The 25,182-nt window shown below is 38.2% G+C and overlaps 2 protein-coding genes and 1 pseudogene across 2 annotated transcripts; 1 reads left to right on the forward strand and 2 right to left on the reverse strand.

Moving 5' to 3' along the window:
* Window positions 1-811: 811 nt before the first annotated feature.
* On the reverse strand, window positions 812-2,116 carry LOC135709107 (uncharacterized; annotated as a pseudogene).
* A 377-nt stretch (window positions 2,117-2,493) lies between these two features.
* On the forward strand, window positions 2,494-3,754 carry LOC135709082 (serine protease grass-like). Its single transcript, XM_065231276.1, has 3 exons — window positions 2,494-2,759; window positions 3,063-3,259; window positions 3,318-3,754. Exons 1-3 carry the CDS (start codon window positions 2,575-2,577, stop codon window positions 3,731-3,733), a joined length of 798 nt encoding a protein of 265 aa, XP_065087348.1. The 5' UTR covers window positions 2,494-2,574; the 3' UTR covers window positions 3,734-3,754.
* A 9,034-nt stretch (window positions 3,755-12,788) lies between these two features.
* On the reverse strand, window positions 12,789-15,270 carry LOC135709108 (CLIP domain-containing serine protease HP8-like). The gene is made up of 4 exons (XM_065231306.1): window positions 15,106-15,270; window positions 13,506-13,777; window positions 13,252-13,445; window positions 12,789-13,192 (listed from the first exon to the last, which is right to left on the reverse strand). The coding sequence occupies exons 1-4, from the start codon at window positions 15,268-15,270 to the stop codon at window positions 12,789-12,791; spliced, it is 1,035 nt and encodes a 344-aa protein (XP_065087378.1).
* Window positions 15,271-25,182: the final 9,912 nt, after the last annotated feature.

Below are 25,182 nucleotides of genomic sequence, written 5' to 3' on the forward strand. Positions count from 1 at the left end.
TAAACAAGTTTCCCTGATTTTATTTACTTACCTATTTGATAAAATTCAAGTTCTGCATAAAAAATTCTCATTTCCCAAGTCATTTCTAATATAGTTCAATATTATGGTGAGTAATAGGGCAATAGGTTATTTTTGTTTTCAAAATGAGTAAAAACAACTTTGCGTGCATTTGTTGTTATTTTCGTTTCTAACAATTATTCATCGTTATCGTGGATCGTAATACTAGAAATATCTACCGATGATGCTGCGTTGGCTGATGAGCTACGCCGAAGTCATTGCCACCTCGAGGGCCATCAGAGCTCATGGCTACTATGGGCCAATACAATAAATTCTTCGCCAGCTCATAAGCAGGAGAATTAAGCGGAATCTCCGCCTATCGAGCTTTCGAAGTATTTTCGATGGGCTGCTGCGTCTGAAGCTGCTCGTTTACAATCACTTCACCGAGGAATGGTTGTAGCTCGGACATCGAATAGTGTCTGGTGTCACGAACTAGATGATGTGAAGACCGAAGTTTCTCTCGGAATTTCAATTCTCCAAGGAGTAATGCAAAAACTGGAGGTCATTACTTTTCGGGGTCATACTGAGTCAGAGCTTTTCAGTGCGATGGAATCTGCCACCCAACCGGAAGAATCAAGCTTGAGTCACTACTTGGCAGAGAAAGTCATGGATTGCACTGATATCGATCATGCGTAGTAGTAATACGTAGATATCGTTATCTTTGTTTTCATTACGTTTTCTCGGCTTTAAGAAAAATGGAACAATAAACGTTTTAATCCAGCTGATTTACAGTTTTATGGTTTTCTTCGAAAGGTTAGCTGGGAAATACATTAAAATCCATATATTTTGGGTCCAGAGCTAAGCCCTTTTCCGGAAGAAATACACCCCAGACATGTACCCACAATTTTCGAAAATATTGCGGCACTGATACACTTTGAAATAATTCATGGCTTCACAAACTTCCCCAAGTATTGACGCATTTTGTTGGTGGTATCTCCGAAGGTGCTTCTTAATTATCCCGAATATGATTTCAATGGGATTAAAAAAAGGACAGTGCGCAGGTAGGAATATGGGGATGATACCAACAGATCTCAAGTAACGGATAATGTGCGGATCGCAGTGGATGCGTGCACCATCTAGAATCCAGATTGAGTGAACTCCTGGATAGTTTTGAACCAGATTATTATTCAACGCAAACCTACGGCAGAAGTCAAAAAATTTAAGCCTGTTAATAGTTCCTTCCGTCCAAAAACTATCCAGCATTCCACCCAATCTAAGAAAACATAGAAGTGAAACTCTAGGCTTTCTAGAAAATTCTCCTTGGTAGATCAGTTTTTGTCCGATCATCCCATACCCCTTCCTGGGTAACATGTCCTTGTTATCGAATGACACTTCGTCCAGAAACACTAAATTATACAAATCCCACCGAATTGCGAGCAATTCCTGAACTAATCTAATTATCTCATCGTCTCGTATCTGCATTGCCCACCTTTCAATAGTTTTCCAGCTAAGTCCGGCTTCATGTAGGATGGTACAAATCGACGAAACGCTTATCGAAATTTGAAAATATTGTTGAAATCTCTGTTTGGCTTCATCGAGAAACAGGATTGGTTTGATCCGGTAGAGTTTCACCAGCCATTCTCTCTTTTCGAAACAGAATTATTTGTAAATCCGTTCACGTTGTTTCCTTCTGAACACTCCATCACGTTCGTATCGTCCAAACCAATCGTAGATGGTAGAAATTGCCTTCCCGTAAATTGTAGCTAAATTCCTCTTCGAAATGCCAAGGAAATAATGGCCATAAAGAGCATGATACACTGTATTACAACTGGCATGCTGGCGCCGGACGTTGTGTATAATAGGATTGGCCATTTTAAACCGACCTTGAACGTAAAATCTTCTGGTTCTATAGCAATTTCCTCTACATTTTCAAATAGCAAACTCGTTTTGTGTGATGAACTGGGAACAAACAAAAATATATTTACAAATGAAAGCAGATTATAAATAAATAATATCATGACCGAACTGTCATGGGTACAAATCTCGTGATGACAGTTAATTCGGGTGTGAGTCTCACGTCGCGTGTCTCACACGCGCGTTCCGATTTAGTGGGCGCGCGACAATATACAATTTCAAAAAGGTAGTTATTCATAATCTGTATCTCCGAGAGAGAGAGTTTTTCAGAAGAGCGCATTTTGAGATCTCATTCTATTTTCAACCTAACCTACCGGGAAAAGCACATGTTGCATAAGATTCTAATCGGGTGAATTAACTGGATTCCATTGCAATGAAACTGGTTGCATTTATTGCAATATTCATTCAACTGGCAGCAGCTGGTAAGACAAATTTATTCATTACCTCAAATTGACTTTGCCAGCAATGCGTTAAATCCTTGCAGAAATTACCAGAACATACTGTTCTAGAAACGAGTTTTGCATCGACGTAAACAAGTGCCCCACGTATGCAAATTATACCAATGTTGAATTCCAATTTTGGCCCACACTGGCGAAGAACAATTTGTGCAATGAAGAAACTGTCAACAGCACGAAGGTGCTCAGTGTCTGCTGTCCGTCGGTTATGAATAGCAGAACCTGCGGCATTCAAGGAGATGATCGAATATCCAAAGGCCAAGTGGCAAAGCCGTTCGAATTTCCGTGGATGGCACTACTACGGAACAAACAAGGCGAATTTGTTTGCGGCGGAACGCTCGTCAGCAGTCGATTCATCCTCACTGCTGCCCACTGCATAAGGTACAGATACATGTAAGTGTGAAAATGACAGTTGAGGTGTTTTGCTGTGAGATCCTTATTCTCGTAACCACTTCGAAACATTAAGTGCACAAATGTCAGCTGCACAATGAAACTGTTACTCCACGTGTGCTGTACTGCAGCATACATGAAGTAGCAATTACAGGTGAAATGGGGCATTCATTTAAGAGATGTGTGTAATTGAAAATTCGAAGGAGAAGTGCATGTATAGCCTACGTGGTGGCCTTTTGTGGACGACTCTACAAGGAATCACCTTAAGGGAATCAATTCGGGAAGTAAATGCTCTTATTCTTGCAGCGTATCGGTAAGGTTAGGAGAAAACGACATCAACCAAGACGAGGATTGCATAGTTCTTGATGGCGAGAAAGAATGCACCCTTCCACCGCAGGATATTGCAGTTGAACAGGAAATTCTACATCCGGAATATAGCGAAAGACACAAGAAGAATGACATAGCTCTTCTTCAATTGCAGAAAGCAGCTACCTTGCACCACAGTTAGTATATATTTGATACCATTTCTATGGATGAAAAACACGCAGTATCGTCTTACAGGTGTTCAACCGATTTGCCTCCCAGACGGAACCCCTGGTCAGCGGATGCTGGAACCAACGTCTTACATCGTGTCCGGCTGGGGTTTGACGACCGAGCATGGTACAGCGTCGAACGTGCTTAGATACGCTGTGATTCCATCTGTCACACTGGAGAGGTGTGCAGTAAGCGTGCGCAATTTAGTTGCTTGGGTGCGACTGGACGAGAGCCACTTTTGTGCTGGTGAAGTTGACCAGATGGACAACTGTTCCGGCGACTCCGGTGGACCGCTGCAGTACATTTCCAATAGAACGTCCCGGTTTGTCCAGCAGGGTGTAGTTGCATTTGGAATTAAGTCCTGTGGAGAGAAAAGTGAACCGGGAGTGTACACCAACGTGGGGTATTTTATCAGTTGGATTTTTAAACATGTGGATGAGTAGCGATGAACTTTCGTTAACATAATAAATAGATACCCTCCGTGTGTCATTCACTTTTGGATACTCCATTATTTAATCCATGTCCTGTTATTTTAGATACCTGCAGTCTTCGGGTCTGAACAAGTCAATGAGAGGCGCATTATGTCTTCCAAGTTCTTCTCTGGCGACATTTTCCGAGAAAGATGCGTTCGGCCATATCTGGACCGTTTATGGCACCTCCCACCGGTTTGCTCAAAGAATGAAAACTGCTTCCAAATCTGCTTCCAGAACTTATCATCCTGAGGTTTTCTACCAACTCCTGGCTGATTTCCAAAATGGCGGAGAAGTTCTTTGGATCAGCGAGGAGTCTTGGAGCCGTGTTTCCATTATTGGATGAGCTGCTTCCAACGATTTTCGGTCTAGTTACTAAGAGTTTAAAGTGGCCCTCGAGCTGTCTGGTAATCTCATTTCCTTTCTCCTTTACTTTATTGTCCTTTTGTGCTGGATGTCCAGAAATGAGCAGCTAAACAGAGACCCGAATCAGCCATTCTACATAATTCAGTCGACAATGGTAAAAAGACGGTGTAATCCGATCGTTTGCATTAGTAATTTTGCCGTCAACCATCGAGTCAAAATGGCGAAACCGTGGCATTCAATCTCGATCCTTGCTGAATGGAGAAAAGAGCAATGAGAATAAGAAAATGTTATAATATGAGAGATAATACCTCGGGTAACATGAAAAGCCATGTGTGTCCGTTTCCTTGGTCCCTGTTGAGTAAAGTTGAATTACGTTGTTTGTTGATCTCGAGGCTCTCTGCAACATCCAATTTCCATGGTGATACGGATCCGAAAAATCGTGATGTCCTCCGTCGATAGTTGGTGGTACTCTGTGAAGATGTGTTCTGCAACCTTTGATTTTAAATCATATGTTAGGCCTTTTTCCTCTTGCTTTTTGGCCTTATTAACCTCAGCTATATGTTCTTTAAATCTAGTTGCTAAAGTTCTCTTGGTTTGTCCTACGTATACTTTGTTACAATGATTACAGCTTATTTTATATACACCTGCTTAACCTAAAACAGTAACTGATTCAAACAATGATTTTAACTGGTTGTGTCTACTGGTGAAAACTAAATCTAATCCGAATTGTTTTAACTGTGGTCTTAGCTTACAAGTAATATCTTAATTAAATGGAACGGACACTCATTTCAAGCATTCAGGTATCGTTGAGAGTGAGGGTTGGTGAGTACTAATCTCCTTAGTAGAATTCACGTTTTTTTTTTATCGATAATTGCCTGGATTGTGGTCTACTTGTATCCGTTGAATCTCACTGTTTCGAAGATGTACATACTGTAATTTCTTAACCTTTCCTGTATCACTGAGTGGAAGAGTCTGCATCCGATGAATCATGTGGTGGATGGCGGCCTTTTTCTGCTGGAACGAATGGTTGGAAGTATTGGGGATAACTCTTTTGGTGCTTGTTGGTTTCCTATAAATTTCGTATTCAAGCGAAGATGATGATGACGATTCTCTGATGACTAGAATATCGAAAAATGCGAGTTTCCAGTCCTTTTCTACCTCGTGAGTGAATTTGATATCCTTGTGAATTCTGTTGATCTCATCTTAAATTTGTGGAAGGGCTTCCCGTTTAACTACGCTGAAGATATCGTCAACAAACCTGCACCAACGATTTGGTAATAGTCCGTTCTCCTTCAGGATTGTCTCCAAGTTGGCCATGAAAAGTTCACACAGAAAGGGGGATAGGGGGTTTCCCATTGCACAGTGGTTCCCCTTAGAACAAAAGTTGGCCAAAACCTCAAAATTGTTGCTAATAGGCAAAAAACAGTTGAAATAGATGTTGAAAAATTAACAATCAAGACGTCACAAAAAACAGTAACGTAGAACCAAAACCAATGCACAATGGTCCCAACGCCGTATTTAGGAAGACAAAAATGTTTCTTTAGGTAACTAAATGATAGTGGGCGGATGTGTCCGTCATATGTTTTGCTTAGTCTAAATGTGAAAAAAGTATATTCGTGCTAATTTTTTATCAGAAACTGTCACTAAAACCAGTGCAGGGACTATCCATTTAACGTGAAATAAGCCGAGGAACATTTCTTCTGAAACAACCAAGTTGATAAACACATTATTCTTCGCTATATTTGAGCAAAACAGTAACAAGAAACATTACGATTTTTTTTTTAATTGTGATATCGCTACACTATAAAAACCATAAAAAATATATACAATCAACAGAACTGCACAAATCATTCAATTTAAGATACTCTTAACATGTAAAAATGATAAAAAAATATTGAAATAAAAAAATATTAACTTTAATTTTTGAGGTTTTGGCCAGCCAGGAACCACTGCACAGTGGTCCAGAATGCAGATTTAGGTGGAATGATATGTTTTGAGCCTGAAATTGAAACTTTAGACTAAAAGTCTTTTCTACAAAGTTGTTCCTTATAGTTAGGCCCTCATTTTTATGACAATGAATTCTAGGGTGGTTCCTATTATCATTAAAATCAAAAATCTAACTTTTTTGTTTGAATAAATTAAGGTATACATTCTTCGACAATTATAGCTGAGCTAATTTCAAGCAACTTTGGTCAAAAACAACTTTTTTGTATCTCTTAAATTGGCCGATTTAGAGCTATTTTCTTGAATTGAGTTAGGGTGGCTCTTATAAAAACAGTTTGTTTGCTCTAGTTTTCTTATTTCAAATTTCTCAGCAAAGATGTCTTCAAATAACTTTTAGACCTTAAGAAGGTGCAAATTTTTGCTGCACAAAGTTTGTCAATATCTTTCGCCGATCAAGAGTTATTGACGTTTTTATACTAAAAATATGCACTTTTCAAATGTTAAGATCTCTGGTTGGGGCAAAAAAAAAGTTTTATTACGGCATTTGAAACGGCGTATGTTATTCTCAATAATGTGACAAAATTGGAGGTATTTTATTTTTTAAACTCGTATAAAATCAATTTGAATTTGTTCATATTTTTTAATCTATTTGGGTATATCTTTTTTATTAGAAGAGATACAGGCAACAAATTCAGCTATAAAACATTCGTCTTAAAGAGTTTTAAAAATCTCTAAAAGATAACTTTCATGATAAATTTCAAATAAAAAAGTTATTGGCAAAAGATGGATTTCATAGGACCACTCTAATGACAAATTTATATAAAATGTGCTAGTACATTTGTTTCAATATTTGGACATTAAGTGTCCTGAAAGAAGTTTTTGTTCTTAAAAATTCCCTTCTTTTGGTGTTTGCAAACGTCAGGGTGGTCCTCAAATAAGGGAATTTTTAAAACTAACTTTTTTGTTTTACAAAATAAAAACATGTGTTGTTTAAAAACAATGTAGCTAAGATAATTTCAAGCAACTTTGTCGAAGAAAATTTTTTTCTATCTCTTAACGTTCTCATTTTGGAGTAATTTTTCGGGTGTTCCTGGAAAAAATAGTTTTTTAGCAATAACTTTTTTATATGAAATTTATCATGAAAGTTATTTGCTAGAGAATTTTAAAACTCTGTAAGACGAATGTTTTATAGCTGAATTTGTTGCCTGTATCTCTTCTAATAAAAAATATATACCCAAATATAGTAAAAAATATGAATAAATTCAAATTGATTTTATACAAGTTAAAAAAATAACATACCTCTTTTGTCATATTATTGAGAATAACATACGCCCTTTCAAATGCCTTAAAAAAACTTTTTTTTTGTTTGCCCCAACCAGAGATATTAACATTTGAAAAGTGCATATTTTTAGTATAAAAACGTCAATAACTCTTGATCGGCGAAAGATATTATAAGAAAACTAGAGCAAAAAAACTGTTTTTTTAAGAGCCACCCTAACTCAATTCAAGAAAATAGCTCTTTAATCGGCCAATTTAAGAGATACAAAAAAGTTGTTTTGACCAAAGTTGCTTGAAATTAGCTCAGCTATAACTTTGCCGAAAAATGTATACCTTAATTTATTCAAACAAAAAAGTTAGATTTTTGATTTTAATGATAATAGGAACCACCCTAGAATTCATTGTCATAAAAATGAGGGCCTAACTATAAGGAACAACTTTGTAGAAGAGACTTTTAGTCTAAAGTTTCAATTTCAGGCTCAAAACATATCATTCCACCTAAATCTGCATTCTGGACCACTGTGCACTGTGCAATGGTCCCAAAGCCGTATATAGGAAGACAAAAATGTTTGCGCTAAAACCGTTGATTTTAGGCATATGGTGTCTTGGGGAAAGTTTCTTCATATTTTTTGGCCATTTTTTTTATGTTAGTGAAATTGGGGTGGTCCATAAAATTGGTGAATTGAATATGTGATTTTTTTTTTATTATGTGAGATAGGCCAGTGCAATGTTCTAGAAAGTTGCAAAACAATCAATTTGCGGCACCTTTGCTCAAGCCACCAAACTCCCATCTATTATGGTTCATGAGTTATGATGTTTTTAAGCAAGCAAGTTAGGGTGGCCCCTGAAAAATTCGTTTTCTATGCATATCTTTTCATACGTTCATTTCTCGCAAAACAAATGTTCTAGACACTTTTAGAACTTTCAATGGCAAATATTTTTGCTGAAGCAACCAAGTGTGTGTGTGTGTGTGTTTGTCATCCTCTATCCCTCACTCAGCCGGGGGCGTTGGACAAGTAGAACTGCGAATAATTTGATCAAATCTCATGCTCCGTAATGGTGCCCTTTATGTTGTGAAGACTAGTACTTCAAAAAGAGTAACTTTTGAGGCAAGACAGGGTGTCCTCAACAAGTTAAGGGAACAGGATGCACTAGATGTCCACAACAGGTACAGCAAAACATCACATAGACGCCCTTATTCACGCTAATTACTCAAGGGGTAGAAGGTCAAGAAGAGCCACCGCCGCCAACTAAAGCTTGAACCGGGTACCTGGGACTCCCACGATATACCCGCGGCAATGGCTAGCAGACGATGCCCTGTGCGTATTTAGTATGTAATATGTTTGATTTGGATACACAAAATGCTTGAAGCCATGCGTCATCTAAATCATCATTTGCATCACCACAAATACACTTTTCAACTATCTTCAACTGGAACGTACTCACCAAATCACTACACCCGGGGTGCATTCCCGATACTTCCACGCATATTTTTCTCTAATCATCTCTAAACAATTTTTGCTGAAGCAACCAAGTTGCTATCTTTTTTTTTATTGGAAAAATAAAGGCGATTTTTTTTCAAAAAACTGGACTTTTTCAATTGTCAATATCTTTAAAAGGATAAGACCGATTTTCAAGTTTTTAATTCCATTTGAAAAGCCAGTTTTTTGAAAAAAATCGCCTTTAACTTTCCAATAAAAAAAAGATAGCAACTTGGTTGCTTCAGCAAAAATATTTGCCATTGAAAGTTTTAAAAGTGTCTAGAACATTTGTTTTCCGATAAATGAACGTATGAAAAGATATTCATAGAAAACCAATTTTTCAGGGGCCACCCTAACTTGCTTGTTTAAAAAAATCATAACTAATATGAACCATAAGAGATGGAAGTTTGATGGCTTCAACAAAGGTGCCGCAAATTGATTGTTCTAAAACTTTCTAGAACATTGCACTGATCTATCTCACATGATAAAAAAGTTCCCATTTTCAATTCACCAATTTTATGGACCACCCCAATTGGCCAAAAAAATATAAAGAAACTTTCCCCAAAACACCATAAACCTAAAATCAACGGTTTTAGCGCAAACATTTTTGTCTTCCTAAATACGGCTTTGGGACCATTGCACAGTGGTCCAGAACGGAAAAATACATGGAAATTAGGTTTTCCGCAAAATCTACTGGTTGTAGCGTTTTGATGTTTTGGAAAGAATTGTTGGTAATAAAAAAGCGCATATTTTCATTGGATCAGTCATTAGGGTGATTCAGTTTTAGGGTGACTTTGAAAATCTAACTCTTCAGGGAAATTTTTGGGAACTTTTTTTACTTCTTCAAAGTTGTAGAAGATGCAAAACCAAGCAACTTTGTAGAAAACGTCAAATTTTTATCTCATCATCTACGCAGTCTACGAACTGAAACAACTAGAAGGTTAGGGTGATTCATGAAAAAAACAGTTTTTTGACCATAAACTTTTTTGCTTTGTATTTAGAGAAAACTATTCTTGAGAACACTTTTAGAACTTTAAAAAACACACATTTTGATCACGCAATTATGACGTTTGGACCACTGAATCAAAAGATATAGTCATTTTAAGGTTTGAATCAAGTATTTTTCAAACTAATATGAATTTAAAACGCGCAAGCCAATTGCAAATCTATTGAAAGTACTGGAAAAAAGAAGTTTTATTCTATATTTATTGAAAAAATGGCTGAGGTACCATTTTTTTATCTCGAGATAATTGAATAAGAAAATTGTAATTTTTTAAGGAAAAAAAGCCATAGAACATGAATAAAAGTGACAATAACCGGTCATTCACCGAAGACAGTAGAGTTTTACCGGGTTTTTGAACAGCAGATCAAGTTGGTAAAATTTTCCAATGACCGTTAGACGTGAGAAATCAATAAATTTGACAAATTTTATTTTTTATAGCTAAATGCGGTAAACTAAACAAAGTCTGTTCAAGTTCCGAACACTTTTACGAATTATTGGATTTTTCAAAGATTTTCCAACTATTATCGAACAGTTCTGTAATTCAAAATTTACCGATCGGTAGAGGCCTGGATTAGTGTGCATAACAAATGAACTATGTTTACCAATGAAATCAAATGAAAACTATTGTTGTTGATATTTTATGTAGCTGGTTTTGTCAAATTTGGTGAAAACAAGCTTACCGAAGACTTAAATGGGCAATAAAGCAATTTCTTTTACATTTTTGTATAATTTTATTCATAAATATAGGGGTGGCACTCTTGCTCCGTGTGCGTTTTAAGAAAATTAGTTTTGGCCAATTATAGCATAGAGGTAACTCTAAGACTAGAAGGTCCCGAAATAACGTGCTCAACTTTTTGGCTCAGCTTTGGTACGCTCTTCGGTCCCAAGCTAATCGATTCACCCCTCGAAACATAGGAGAAAACCAATAACTCCTCATTTTATCTGTCAAACTTTCATAGCGATTCAAAACAAACATTGCGTAGTACTAGAATTTTGACTAGAATAGGGTACGTTAATCGTTTGCTTGGGACCAATAGGCTACTAAAGTGGTGAGCCAATTTAAAATCGTTAGTTTCGTATTGATTGTTGATTATAGGGAATAGTAATATATTCTTTCTTATTGGTGTTTCAATATTTCATTATTAGTGATGCCTCAATGCAAGAATTGTAGAAAACAATATTGGGAAATTCCAAAATCCTTATTTTATGATGTCTAATTATTATAAGTAATTTTTATTTTTGACACATCAGCACAAAATGTTGTTTTGCAATTTTTGTAATACTTCATTTTGGACAGAACTTTCCATAATGCTGCATAGGAACACCATTCATAGTGTCATGGGTGAATTAGCATTGAAAACATGTTTATTTTCAAAACTATAGAGGGTGGCACTCTTGCCCCATATGGCACTCTAGCCCCACCCGACCCTTCTTACGGTGTGTGATGTGGGTGTGTAGTGTGAGGGGGCTGGCCGGCGACTTTGGGATCAAGCTTCTGAGGGGTTGATGCTGCTGGCGATGATGGTTACAATTGGGTGATCTTCGAACTCGCTTCCAGCACTCGTTCCACGACGAGCTGGGGAAACTACAGGCTTGTACGATCGGTCCACGTTCAATTTTGTTTTAGTTCATTTTATTGATAACCTTGGTCGTTATTAAAAAAAAATAAACATTAAATAATTGCTCAATCACAGCAACTAATTCCCTTTAATCTGTTTGTATCCAAAATTTCAGCTCAGAAAGAGTTGTCAAAACATTTTTTGTGAGCAAACAGCTTAGATTAGTTTTCATTATTATTTTACAATAACTTTTAGTAGTTTTTAGGAGGAATGACCGGTTATTGCCACTTTTATTCATGTTCTATGGCTTTTTTCCTTAAAAAATTACAATTTCTTAATTCAAATATCTCGAGTTAAAAAAATGGTACCTCTGCCATTTTTTCAGCTAATATATAACCAAACTTCTTTTTTTTTCATTACTTTCAATAGATTTGAAATTGGCTTGCGCGTTTTTAATTTATATTAGTTTGAAAAATACTTGATTCAAACCTTAAAATGACTATATCTTTTGATTCAGTGGTCCAAACGTCATAATTGCGTAATCAAAATGTGTGGTTTTTAAAGTTCTAAAAGTGTTCTCAAGTATAGTTTTCTCTAAATACAAAGCAAAAAAGGTTATGGTCAAAAAACTGTTTTTTTCATGAATCACCCTAACCTTCTAGTTGTTACAGTTCGTAGACTGCGTAGATGATGAGATAAAAATTTGTTGTCTTCGACAAAGTTGCTTGGTTTTGCATCTTCTACAACTTTGAAGAAGTAAAAAAAGTTCCCAAAAATTTCCCTGAAGAGTTAGATTTTCGAAGCCACCCTAAAACTGAATCACCCTAATGACTGATCCAATGAAAATATGCGCTTTTTTATTACCAACAATTCTTTCCAAGACATCAAAACGCTACAACCAGTAGATTTTGCGGAAAACCCAATTTCCATGTATTTTTCCGTTCTGGACCACTGTGAATTGTGCATTGTGCAATGATTGCTAATAACGCCGACTGAGCGTATCCTTTGGCTTATCCTACCCACTAACAAAAATACTCCTCTCGTGACATTTATGAGAGATCGTAGAGTTCTCTGCATCTTTTTGAAGTAAATGGGGGGTTAACATTCCTTTCCCATCCCTACCAGTTTCATCTGTTGGAAGAAGACATCCTCTATCCAAGAGGTTGGGGGTAAACCCAAACTATTATCCGACAGCAGCGGATCGAGGTGATGATCTAAAACTTAATTTGCATGATATACATATGACGCTCCATTTATGTGCATTAAAGATTATAGTGACAGAGATTTACGCTACTTTTCAAACTGTGTATGCTATATTATATGCTTTTTGTACTAAACTTTTAGTAAGTGTAACAGCAACTAAAACTTTGGTGAAAATCTTTTACTACTTTACAAATTTATTTCAAATTATCAATTATCCAACCCAGATAGTGAGAAACTTTGGTATAAACACCGGGTGCACTGTCCGTGCCACATGTATTCAGTCCCCATGAAACAACTCCGTGAATCACCATCCCTTTGTGTCCGAAATACTGCAACGGTCCACCTGAGTCCCCTCTACAGTTGTCCATACGGTCACCAGTACCTCCGGCGCAAAATTGGCTTTCGTCCAAAGTGTAGGCATCTTGTAGCTGACTTATAGCTAGTTGGCATTCTTTTGGTCCGACAACCGGTAAGATGGCATATCGCAAGTCTTTGGAAATTTCATTCCGGTCTTCGGTATGACCCCAACCGGATACCACCATTTTGAGAGGTATTTTCTCGATCATTTCCGGCAATGGAAGGCAAATTGGCCGCACGTCTGTGAAGTGAAACGAATTAAATGAATCTATTTGACTGAACATCTGGATGGAAACTTACTATCATTCAACTGCGCTGGTCTGGCGAGCTTGACCAATGCAATGTCATTCTTTTTTTTGCCAGGACTGTAGTGTTGATGCTTGATGAACCGAGCCACTTGAATGTCTTGATACGGTTCAGCACAGTCTTCTTCCCCCTGAGAGTAATTACAGTCTATCAGCATGGATAGATCCGTTTCTCCAACACGCACAAATCTATAAAGGTATTTGATCGACGATAAGAAAAGCAATGATTAACATGTTACATCTACATACTCTGTGACTCGGCTGCAGTGGGCCGCTGTAAGGACAAAACTCTCTGCAATCAGGCTGCCTCCACATTGGAATTTTCCGTTTATATCTCCGAGTAATGCCATCCAAGGAAATTCAAACACATCGGCTTTTCTCCCATGGGCGATACGTTGCGTGCTTTGTTTACCGCAGGTATCAAGGTCTAGTAGGTCACGACCTGATTTTCCACCTGGAGGCTTTGGATTCCAAACGTCGGCTCTGATCATTGTTTCCGGTATGCAGCAGAACTTGTAGATCTGAAAGGTGAAGTTTATTTTTCAGATCAGTTGCCTGAGCTATGCCTCTAACATAGGACTACGTATGATACTTTTGTGCGTTTACGGAAAAACCGGTTAACGGTGCTTGCATACCGATCTTTATTCAATTAATCATTTTGACAAGTTTCTGCATTTATTTTACATCATCCACCACCAACAACAGCAGTGAAATCTATCGAAAACTACACATAAATAGTATGTTTTCCGTTAATTGTTCACAGAGGACAGTGCAGTGCAAAACATGTCTGGTACCTCTATATATGCATTTGGGTTAACATCCGAAGTCCCTCCTTTTTTACACATGCTGCGCAGAAAATAGCTCACCCCTCACAGGATTTCCCGTCGATTTTTATGAAGTATATTTTGTGCAGAATATGTAAAAAAGAGGGACTTCGGATGTTAATCAAAATGCATATATAGAGGTACCAGACATGTTTTACAGTGTCAGGAACTCTATTTTGTAGTTTGTGAGAGGGAAATCACAAATATAGTGTCATCAATATACATGGCATGTTGAGAAAATGATCTAGTGAGAGCAAATTTTCTCTCTCAAATTTAAATTTTTTGGTTCTCTGGGGACTGGTAGTAAAACAGGTAAAACTGTATGAGGAAACATCAGTTTTATTTAATTGTAGCTTGTTTAACAATGATTTCCGGGAAAAAAAAAACTGAACGACAAAGTCCCTGACTAATTTTTTTAGGTTGTTGTTCACTTATTTTGACCTGAATATGCACCGAAAGTGAATTATTCCCACTTCTCTCAATTTCTGTGGGCCTTAATACGGGTGTCACTACATGGTGATAAGGAAGTAATACTCAGAATAAGAGCCGTGATTGCCGTACAAATCGAATGGGAATCACTTCACCGTGACGACAAGTGATAAGTTTTCACTGTGAAGTGACATCCGTAATCCGTATGTGGATTTTTATCACTTCCTACTAGCGGAACAGCGTCATCTCTTTGGAAAATGGCCGGACGATATGATTAATTCTTTCAAAACTCACACTTAGACAATTTTACAGAAATCTGTAAAATTTTACCGAAATGTCAACAGCTGAACGTTCGGTAAAAAAGTTTTGCAGATTTCCTGTAATTTTTCACAAATACATATCTGTGAATTCTTCACAGATATCTGTAAATAATTACAGAAAAACTGTAAAATTGTTTACCGAACGTTCAGCTGTTAAGATTTCGGTAAAATTTTACAGAAATCTGTAAAATAATCTTAGTGTTCAGCCCACAAAACTACACTGGTGCAAAAAGCGCAATACATCACTTATTCGGTATGCCAATAATATCTACTAACCTTTTCGGTCCTCCCCTGTTCCATGCCACAGAATAAACCTTTGACTTCATTTTTCACATGTTGAGGCCAGGACTTGGACGGTTTGTCAACGTACGATTGATACTCTGAACAATCTCTGAAGGGCATACACTTCCGCTGATCTCTGCACTGCTGTTGGCCAAACATCACTGGCAGAACACTATAGAAGAAAATTAATACCACTCGCAATGCCATCTCAACTATTGACTGAACGAACTTCTAGGTCAAACTGCTGTTGGTCGCTATGAACTCACGCACCGGAATGTAACATTCGATCACGACAGGAATCGAACTTCGACTGGGCATACGCAATATTTGGAAATTGGTTTTCTTATAAACGCTGAACCGTTAAGCCCCACCAAATAGTGTGCCCATTTAGCACGAATGAACCACCGTGAATCCCCGGACAACATACAGCAACATGCTAAGAGGGTGGGTCCTTCTTGGCTGTCATAGCTCATAAAAGAAAGCAGTCGCAGTCGCATATGGATTTTCGTCAATTTTAAGATAACAACGTTATCCACTATCAATTAGCATCTCCTTACATAACGGCTGTTCAATAAAAAATTAGATTTTTTTCATTTATATGGCTAGTAAAATATTTTTCTTTTCAACGAATTCATTATTTTTTATTAAAAACATAATGTTTATTCTTCAAAAAAACGTCAATGAATATTTGAGAAGGGGCCTTGGTCAGCCGTACGACACAACGTAGTCGCGGTGCTCTCACACGAGCGCTGGATGGCACTGATATCATTCTCATTTTTTATTGAACACCCGTTATTACGTGATAAAACTACGGACTTTGATAATGAATAATGTGCAAACAATATCAAGTCAGTTTGTCCCATTAAGCAAAGTAGTCCAAAGGTCAAGTTACAGTTCTGCTTTTTGGATCGCCATATTTTTCAGTGATATAACAAAACACGCAAGCTTCATTGTAACTGATTTCAACTTGCAAGAATTGTCAATTAATTAACTATGATTTTTCAAATATTTACATGGGCATTGCACTTCGTAACTTCAACTGCCATTTTCTCAATGCCTACTTTTCTCCATATGGGACTGATATGGGATTATAGGTAGTGCATTAGACACTAACCACGCTACGCCAATTGATTAAAATTTAAAATTGAATATAGCAACCCAAACATTAAAAAAATGTTATTAAATGGTTATCTAACTACAATAATAACACTTATTTTAGTTGCTAACGCAATGAAAAATAATAGGGCAATTCATCATAGTACATGCATCCTGAACATGTGATATTTTGATATTGAACAGTTTTATTATGAACATGCAAAGTCGCATTTTTTCTGAATTCGACAGACTCGTAAATCGTTTCGGATCGATATTTTAAGAATTATTTATAATTTTACACACTTGTACACCAACCAACCAGGACGTAAGAAAATAAAGTCCCAAACTTGCGGGCCAGGCGATTTTCCGCCTCTTCGAACCAACCAGCAACCGAGAGTGTAACCCACTCCATCCCCACCCCCCCCCCCCCGCCCCAACCAACGCCCGGTGAACAAATTCCACTCCTCCTGGATCCTGGAGAACACCGCCAACGCTAGAAGGTGTGTACTCGGTGGTCCAGTGTTGAAACATGTTCTTCCATGTTACCAGCGCTTTCCGCAAGTGCACCAACAAGAACGAACAGTTCGAAACTATCGTGAAACTGGAGTCTAAACCACTATGCATAGTAACGTGGAATTTTTCCTTAAGAGCAAAAACCATCACCATCGACGTGGGCCTCCTCACCGGGACCCACCTCAAGTCCGGCGACAGTTGCTGGTTGCCGGACCACAACATCGTTCGGCTTGATCGTACCAGCTCCATGGAGGGAGGGGGGGGGGGGTGTTGCGATCATCGTCAGGAAAGGGATACAATACAACAGTCTGTCACATATCGGCACCTCTATCATCGAGGCCCTTGGTGTGGAGGAGCAGTCGTCGACTGGATACGTCCAGTTTATCGCCGTCTACTGCCCTCGACAGTATGCCGCCAGCAGTGGACTAGCGGCTAAATTCAAGAAAGATCTGTCCACCATCACCCTTACCGGTTCCCGTTTCATAGTTGGAGGAGATCTAAATGCTCGCCATGAGGCCTGGCGGAACTACATGCAGAACCAGAACGGTCATCTGCTGTTCAACCATTCGCAGCATGGGCTGTACTCCGTTTGGTTTTCGAATGAGCCAACATTCTGTTTCTGACAAATACCGGCTTGTCCAAGCCAGTAGCCTTGAACGATCTCAGCTCCGACCACCAACCGGTTTTGGCTGAACTGGGCTGCAACGTGGCTCCTGCTTCAAGCCTGTGCAAGGACCACCATCGCGTAAACTGGGCCCAGTTTGGACGCGTAGTAGACAGGCACATCATCGACAACCCGCCGCTTGACACCGTGGAGGACATCGACCGAGCGTTGGAGGGACTCCACCAAGCCATAACCGTGGCTGACGGCGTGCTTCCGACGAGTTCCTGTGAGGGGTAAGTTTATTGCCATTGATTCCCACACCCACCTCTTGATTCGCCTGAAAAATGTTCGTAGACGCCAGTTCCAAAGAACCGGAGATCTAGCGAGGAAACGTGAAATGACCGATCTGAACAAGGAGATTGCTTCCAGAATGCTCTCACCTCGGAACGAAAGTTTTGGGTTGCTCATCCAGAATCTGGACGACCGCTCCAGACCATTCTGGAAGGTAGCCAAGGTCCTGAAAACTCATCCCAAACCAGTTCCACCTCTCATAGTCGAAAATGATGACGATCGACTTTTAATCACCCCACAGGAGAAAGCAAATACGATCGGCAAGCATGTCGCTTGGCTTGGCTCGACTATCCAAAGTCCGCTCGATGATCAGGTTGCGCAATGCGTTCAAAACCTAGATGCCTCCCCTTGTGTCGTGCCTCCGGCGGATATGATTACAGTACAACAGATTTGCTCAGCGCTGAAATGCACCAAGAACATGAAGGCTCCCGGGTTTGACAGTATATTCAACTTGATCTTGAAGAGACTCAGCATGAAAGTGCAGTCTCTTCTAACAGATGTTTGGAACTGCACTACTTTCCAAGAATCTTTATTTACTTGTCAGCATCGACAGACTCGATATGGTCCCAATGATGGTTTAACTTAAAATTAAAATTAAAGTCATAAGATAAAACTACAAAACGTTAAAACATGATCATTGACTGTTTCCATTTCTGGAGAAGAATGAAGAGAAACGTCTCGGAAGTGCAGGTGAAAATCTAATACTGATGAAACTCGGTTAAATACTCGCTGCAGTCCGCCTATTGTACCGTTGATTGTATAGTTTGTCCTACGTAGTGGCATTCTCAGCATAACATTGTTACGAAGCATTCGGGGTTGGACGTTAAGGTTTACTTGCTCCAGAACGGACTCGACTCTCTCAGTACCATTGTTGTAGTTCGGACTCCAAACCACAGAACAATATTCTAGAATGGAACGTACCAGTGAACAATACAGTGACTTGAGGCAATGGATGTCGGAGAAATTCTTAGCTGTTCTGAAGATAAAGCCCAATGTCTTTGACGACTTGTCGACGACGTACGAGATGTGTTGCTTATGACGGATTTCACGCCAACTCATCCAGTGGTTGGCAGCACCCTCTCAGAACCTTATGGAACTTTGTGGGTGTGGAGACTTAGCAATTTTAAGCAACTTTGCGTACTTATTTTTTTCAAAATTTATCTCGCCTAACATTTGATAAGGGTCAAAGTTTTTTGTCGATTTTTTTTTCAAATCGATATAGCTTAAAAATGACAAGCCCTACAAAAAAGTGATGTATGGCGAACTTTTAGCAAATAATCTGAAATTTTATAAAAAAATTTAAATAAAATAAAAAATCGGTTTCTACACTCTAAAAAAATATATTTAAAAATTAAAAGTCATTTTCCCAAAAATGGTACCCCTCAGATTTGCTTGATATTTTTTCTCATGAAAGGCAATATAATTACCTAACTTTTCTTCATACATTGCAAAGTGGGCGCTTTTAAGGAAAAAAAGTTGTTCGAACAACAACTTTTTCATGTTAATTTTTTTTAGCGTGTTTCACTCAAAGTCGAATAGTAATACGCGCACAACCTTATTAAAATTCGATTAAACTTTATGGGTATACTTTTCGATAATCTGGGCGAAATCTAGCCTAACATTTGAAAAGGGTACAGAGAAGTTACCTGCAAATCGTCCAATAAGAGTTCAGAACAAAACGTTCTAATGAGGAACAGCCATCTCAGCATGGTTTGCACTTTCCTGTGATGGATTGTATTATAATATATGCATACACTCTATCCAACTTCTATAAAACCACCCTCAAATTGTTCCAAATCAACAGGTAAACTAAGTAAAAATCACTTAGTATGTTTTATTCATGAAAAGATTTCAATTCATGTATTTGTGATTAATTTAATTAGAAAAATAATCATTCATTTATTTTTATGTATTAGGTGTGTCCATTAGTAAGCAATATGCATATATATGTTTATACCTCATCTCTCAAGTGAATACATATAATAGCGCAGGTAACTTAACGATTATTTAAGGCATGCCTAAAATAATCGTTAAGTTACCTGCTATATAGCAGTTATATAACAACGCAGGTAGTCACATGAGAGATATAAGGTATAAACTTAAAGCACCGCAGTCTGTTTCTACCGACATAATCTAATATTTAAGTTTGGTGATATCACAACAATGCTCATAGTTGCTGTAGTGCATAGTTGTTGAAAGTGTAGTGCTGCATAGTTGTTGAAACGAAAAAGTGTTTATATATACAACAATGGAAAAATCTGCTGAATTGATTATTAAAAGGGTGCAATGTAGTGCCAACATAAACAATCCCAATTGCAGCCGCAATAATTTACGTAATTTATCATCAAGTCTCATAGAGAAAATACATTCATGGGGCTTTGATCATCAATTGGATGTAACAATGCGTATTTGTGAATCGTGTCGTGGAATTTTAGTGCACAATAGGACACCTCTCCCGAAAAAGAGGCGATCGGATGGAAAAGAATCAAGCCATGCTCGGAAGTTTGAAGAGCCGCAACCATCAACAAGTCATCAGCAATCAGAACATCAGGAATTTGATGATACACTAGGTAAATAATAATAACTTTAACTGTTTCAACTGTGTGGTTTAAGGATTTTACATCGAAGATACAACTTCATTTTCAACATTTTTTTAGAGCACGAGCTGGATGAACCGCTTATCGTACAAATTTGATCGATTGGTAGGCCAACCTCGGTGAACAATCTATCAAATTTTCACGACTGTACGATATGCGGTTTATGCAGCTCGTGCTCCACAAACATGGGGAAAATTCAGATGCGGCTTCGATGTACCGTAAACGGGGATGTCTTTGATAATGGAGGTAACTTTGATAATGCAGCTAATCCAAAAAGTTATGACTTAATGCTCTTCGTATTCATTATTTTGGAAGGGAACATCGGTTTCCTATCCAAAATATTGCGTACGATGTGCCTTAAGTCATAAATTTTTGGCTTAGCTGCATTACCAAAGTTACCCCTATTATCAAAACCACCCCCGTTCATGGTACTATCACCTTAACAGCGTTATATATTAATGTGTGGTTATATTTTTTTTTTCTTTTCTTTAATTTTACAGATACAGATCCATCGCTAGAATCAATCCCATCAGCGGATCAGATCCAAGGTCCATAAACAAACAGATACAAGCATAACAAAATTGAACTTCTGCTTCATATCAAATGATCAATACACAAAGATGTCCGATGAACTCAAGGAGCTGTTCAGTCATGTAAAAACTATACCTGGTACACAAAAATTTCATTGTTTTGTACCTATTTCTCAAAACATAATTTCTACTAAGCGATTTTCACATTCAAAGGAAACTCCGAAAAATTTCACTCTGTTTCCGATAGACTAATAATCAATGAAAAACTCAAATTATGTATGGAGAATCATAGGAAAATAAATTATGCACTAAACAAAAACACTAGAGTTTTCATTTATTAAAACACCATTCGAAATGCAGGAAAATCCTCTGTATTAGGCCCTTTCAAATGTTAGGCTAGATTTTTGTTTTAAGCACGCCCAGATTATCAAAAGGTCAAAATCTTTATGCTCATTAAGTTTCAACGGATTTTAATAAGGTTGTGCGCGTATTACTATTCGACTTTGAGTGAAACACGCTAAAAAAAAATTAACATGAAAAAGTTGTTGTTCGAACAACTTTTTTTTCCTTAAAAGCGCCCACTTTGCGATGCATGAAGAAAAGTTAGGTAATTATATTGCCTTTCATGAGAAAAAATATCAAGCAAATCTGAGGGGTACCATTTTTGGGAAAATGACTTTTAATTTTTAAATATATTTTTTTAGAGTGTAGAAACCGATTTTTTAATTAATTTAAATTTTTTTATAAAATTTCAGATTATTTGCTAAAAGTTCGCCATACATCACTATTTTGTAGGGCTTGTCATTTTTAAGCTATATCGATTTGAAAAAAAAATCGACAAAAAACTTTGACCCTTATCAAATGTTAGGCGAGATAAATTTTGAAAAAAATAAGTACTCAAAGTTGCTTAAAATTGCTAAGTCTCCACACCCACAAAGTTTCATAAGGTTCTGAGAGGGTGCTGCCAACTCCGAAGACGAGTTGGCGTGAAATCCGTCTTATATGTAAGTTGAGAGTCCAGGATGACACCTAGATCTTTCTGACGTTGGAAGAATTGAAAATCATGATCGAACAGATCCGTAAGTAGATTTTGAGATCGTCTGCATACGATTATTGTGGACCTTCGATAACTAAATTCACGTCATTGAAGTAGAGCAAGAAAATCAATGGTCCCAGATGACTTCCTTGAGGTATTCCTGACGTAGCTGCGAAAATGTCGGACTGGCAGTCACCATGGGCTACCAGCAACTGACGATCGGCGAGGTATGAGCGAAACCATCTCAAGAAATTTCCGCTAATCCCAAGTCTATCCAATTTGGCGATCGCGATGGCGTGATTTATCTTATCGAAGGCAGTAGACAAGTCAGTGAAGATGACAGCTTTCAACCATACTTTGCGTGATGTACTATGTCATACACAGTAGATTCGTGGTAGTAGATCGACCAGAGGTAAAGCCATGTTGATCTTCACTTAGATACTGCTTGCAATGGGAGAGCAGAGGCTCTATGATGATTAACACGAATAACTTCGAAATTGCGCGCAACGATGTAATTCCACGATAATTATCCACGTTCCGTTTACTACCCTTTTTATACACAGGGAACATGTGCGCAAATTTCCAGCATCTGGAAAGTAGCTAAAATCATACCAATCCGCAAACCAGGAAAGGATCCAACATTTCCTTCAAACTACAGACCAATCAGCCTCCTTTCAGCGCTGAGCAAATTGTTCGAGAAACTCATTCTCAATCGTTTGCTCAAGTTTGTCGAGGAAAATTACATTCTCCTTCCGGAACAGTTTGGGTTCAGAAAGGAGAACTCCACCAATCACCAGCTAGCACGGGTGATGAATAACATCCGAAGTAACAAATCTGTATCCAAGTCCACAGCAATGGCCTTGTTAAACGTTGAAAAGGCGTTTGACAATGTTTGGCATGATGGAATTGTGTACAAGCTTTGTAACTTCAACTTTCCTTTACATCTTATTAAAATCACCCGTAACTACCTCCAGCAAAGGTCGTTTAAGGTATCGTTGAATGGTTATCTTTCAGACACGTTTTCCGTCCCAGCAGGAGTCCCGCAAGGCAGTCTGCTGGGCCCCTTGCTTTACAGCATCTACACTTCCGACATTCCTTCACTTGGAGACGGTTGCGTGTTTTTCCTGTTCGCAGATGATACCACAATAGCCGTCAAAGGAAGGATGTCTCACGAAATAACGAACAAACTATACCGATGCCTTGACGCCTTTGCTGATTATACCAACACGTGGAATATCAAAATCAATGCCTCTAAAACTCAATCAATTATGTTCCTCCATCGGCAATCGCCCAAACTCAAGCCGGCTCCCTCTTGTACTATAATCATGGTTGGCACTAGAGTTGAGTGGTCTGCCGAAGTAACCTATCTGGGGATGTTGTTCGATGAAAAGCTCCTCTTCCGTTCGCATGTAGAAAAAACTGTAGTCAAGTGTTCAAGCTTAGTTAGGTGTCTGTATCCGTTGATTTGCAGCAGATCCCACCTCTCTAGGGTGAATGAACTGGCAGTCTGCAAACAAATCATAATCGATCCTCTACGCAGCTCCGGTGTGGGAATCATGTACACAGACTCATAGGAACAAAATCCAGGTCGCTCAGAATAGAGCGCTGAGAACGGTCCCTTCGACACAAGAATTTACGGCGAGGCGAATTTTCCTAAATCAGATTTTAAAATTTATGACATGAAGGTTAAATTTGTATAGAAATGCAGCACATCACTCAGCGAATGTTTGGATGTGAAACCAGTCAATGGGTGCCGAAGCTGACATTTACTCTATATAAAACTGTTTGTTGGGTTATCCTTTGTACCTAAAATTAGTGCAGTTCAGTATACATAATACTTTGCCGTTTAATCCGTAAAAAGATTCGCAGTATTTAGTATTCTTTTGGCAACTTAACTGATATTCAGTTATTAAATACCGATTGTCGGTTTCGAATCAGGTCTGAACTAATGTTTGAGCTATAATTTTGCTTTACAAACCAGGGTCAATAAAAATAATTACCGAAAACCTAAATCCAGGGCTGGACGTTTGTCTTGAAATTTCAAGAAAGGTAGTTCTCTTATCATTGACGCCGTTTTGGAAAGCTCTTCAAGTCACGTGAATAAAATGACTGCTTAAACGGTTTGTCTTCAGGATAGAGAGTAGACCTTGGGGTAGGTTTCTCACTGCCGTACCACAGACACTATGTGACATTATAATGATGTTGATTTTGACCAGTTCAACTGGTTTTACTGGAATACACGATGGTGAAAATGGACATTAGGGTGCTTCATTTTGAGGAATGTGATGAATTTCTGATAGGCCTCCAGTTCGTATACTTGCCGTAAAATATAAACCTGAGCAACATGGTAAAGTTTGATTAAGGTTTAGAGGTCGTGCAAATGATTTCAAATTTGGATGGGAGTTCCTATGTTCCTATGTATCGCTCTAAGTTTGCTTCTACACGTCCAAATGTTGATTTACTATATTGTTGCTAGGGTTACGATTAGTTTATAGCATACTAGCTGAGTGTGCCCGGTCTTGCTCGGGATTCAATATTAGCTTGAGTTTATGCGCCGATTAAAAAAAAAAAGCATGCTATATTGTACGTAGCCCCCTCCCCCTATTATCTAAGCGGCTACCCCCTATGATTATCTCCTTATACCCCCACACTCGCCCCCACATGCCTAATTTGGTTCCATTTGCTTGATTAGTTCTCGAGTTATGCAGAAATTTCTGTTTCATTTGTATGGGAGCCCCCCCTTACAGAAGGGGGAGGGGTCTCGAACCATCATAAGAACCTTCCATGGCCCCAAAAACCCCCTGTATACAAATTTTCACGCCAATCGGTTCAGTAGTTTCCGACAGACAGACAGACAGAAATTTATTTTTATATACATAGATAGATAGATTAAGAAAGATAGAAATGGAAAAAAAAATCGAAATAGGGTAAATGAACTGATGAATGTGTGCAATACTAAAACGCTAATTTCATCACAACAACAATAGACTTGTTGATCATTGTCATGACAACCCCATACTTATTTTTTTTTAACGTTTGGCCAACTTCAACCGCACAGTTAGAGCAATGTAAGTGAAAATCAATAATTTCCCATACTAATTCACCGACATCTCCATATAACTTAAAATAATGTGCGTGACCTCTAAACCTTCATAAATCTTTACAATTTTATGCACGGGCTCATATTTTGTGGTTATGAATCGAACTGGAGGGTAACCTATCAGAAAACCTTCACTGTTTTCAAAATGAAGCACCCTAATGGACATCATGCATATAGAATCATATAGAATCGAAAATTATCAAATGAAACGGAAATAGAGAAAGAATAATGGGCATTAGCGTGTG

The sequence above is a fragment of the Ochlerotatus camptorhynchus genome, unplaced genomic scaffold (assembly GCF_037179485.1).
Source record: "Ochlerotatus camptorhynchus isolate MF236.1 unplaced genomic scaffold, CSIRO-AGI_Acam_v1.1 ptg000349l, whole genome shotgun sequence".
In the NCBI taxonomy this organism is placed as follows: domain Eukaryota; kingdom Metazoa; phylum Arthropoda; class Insecta; order Diptera; family Culicidae; genus Ochlerotatus; species Ochlerotatus camptorhynchus.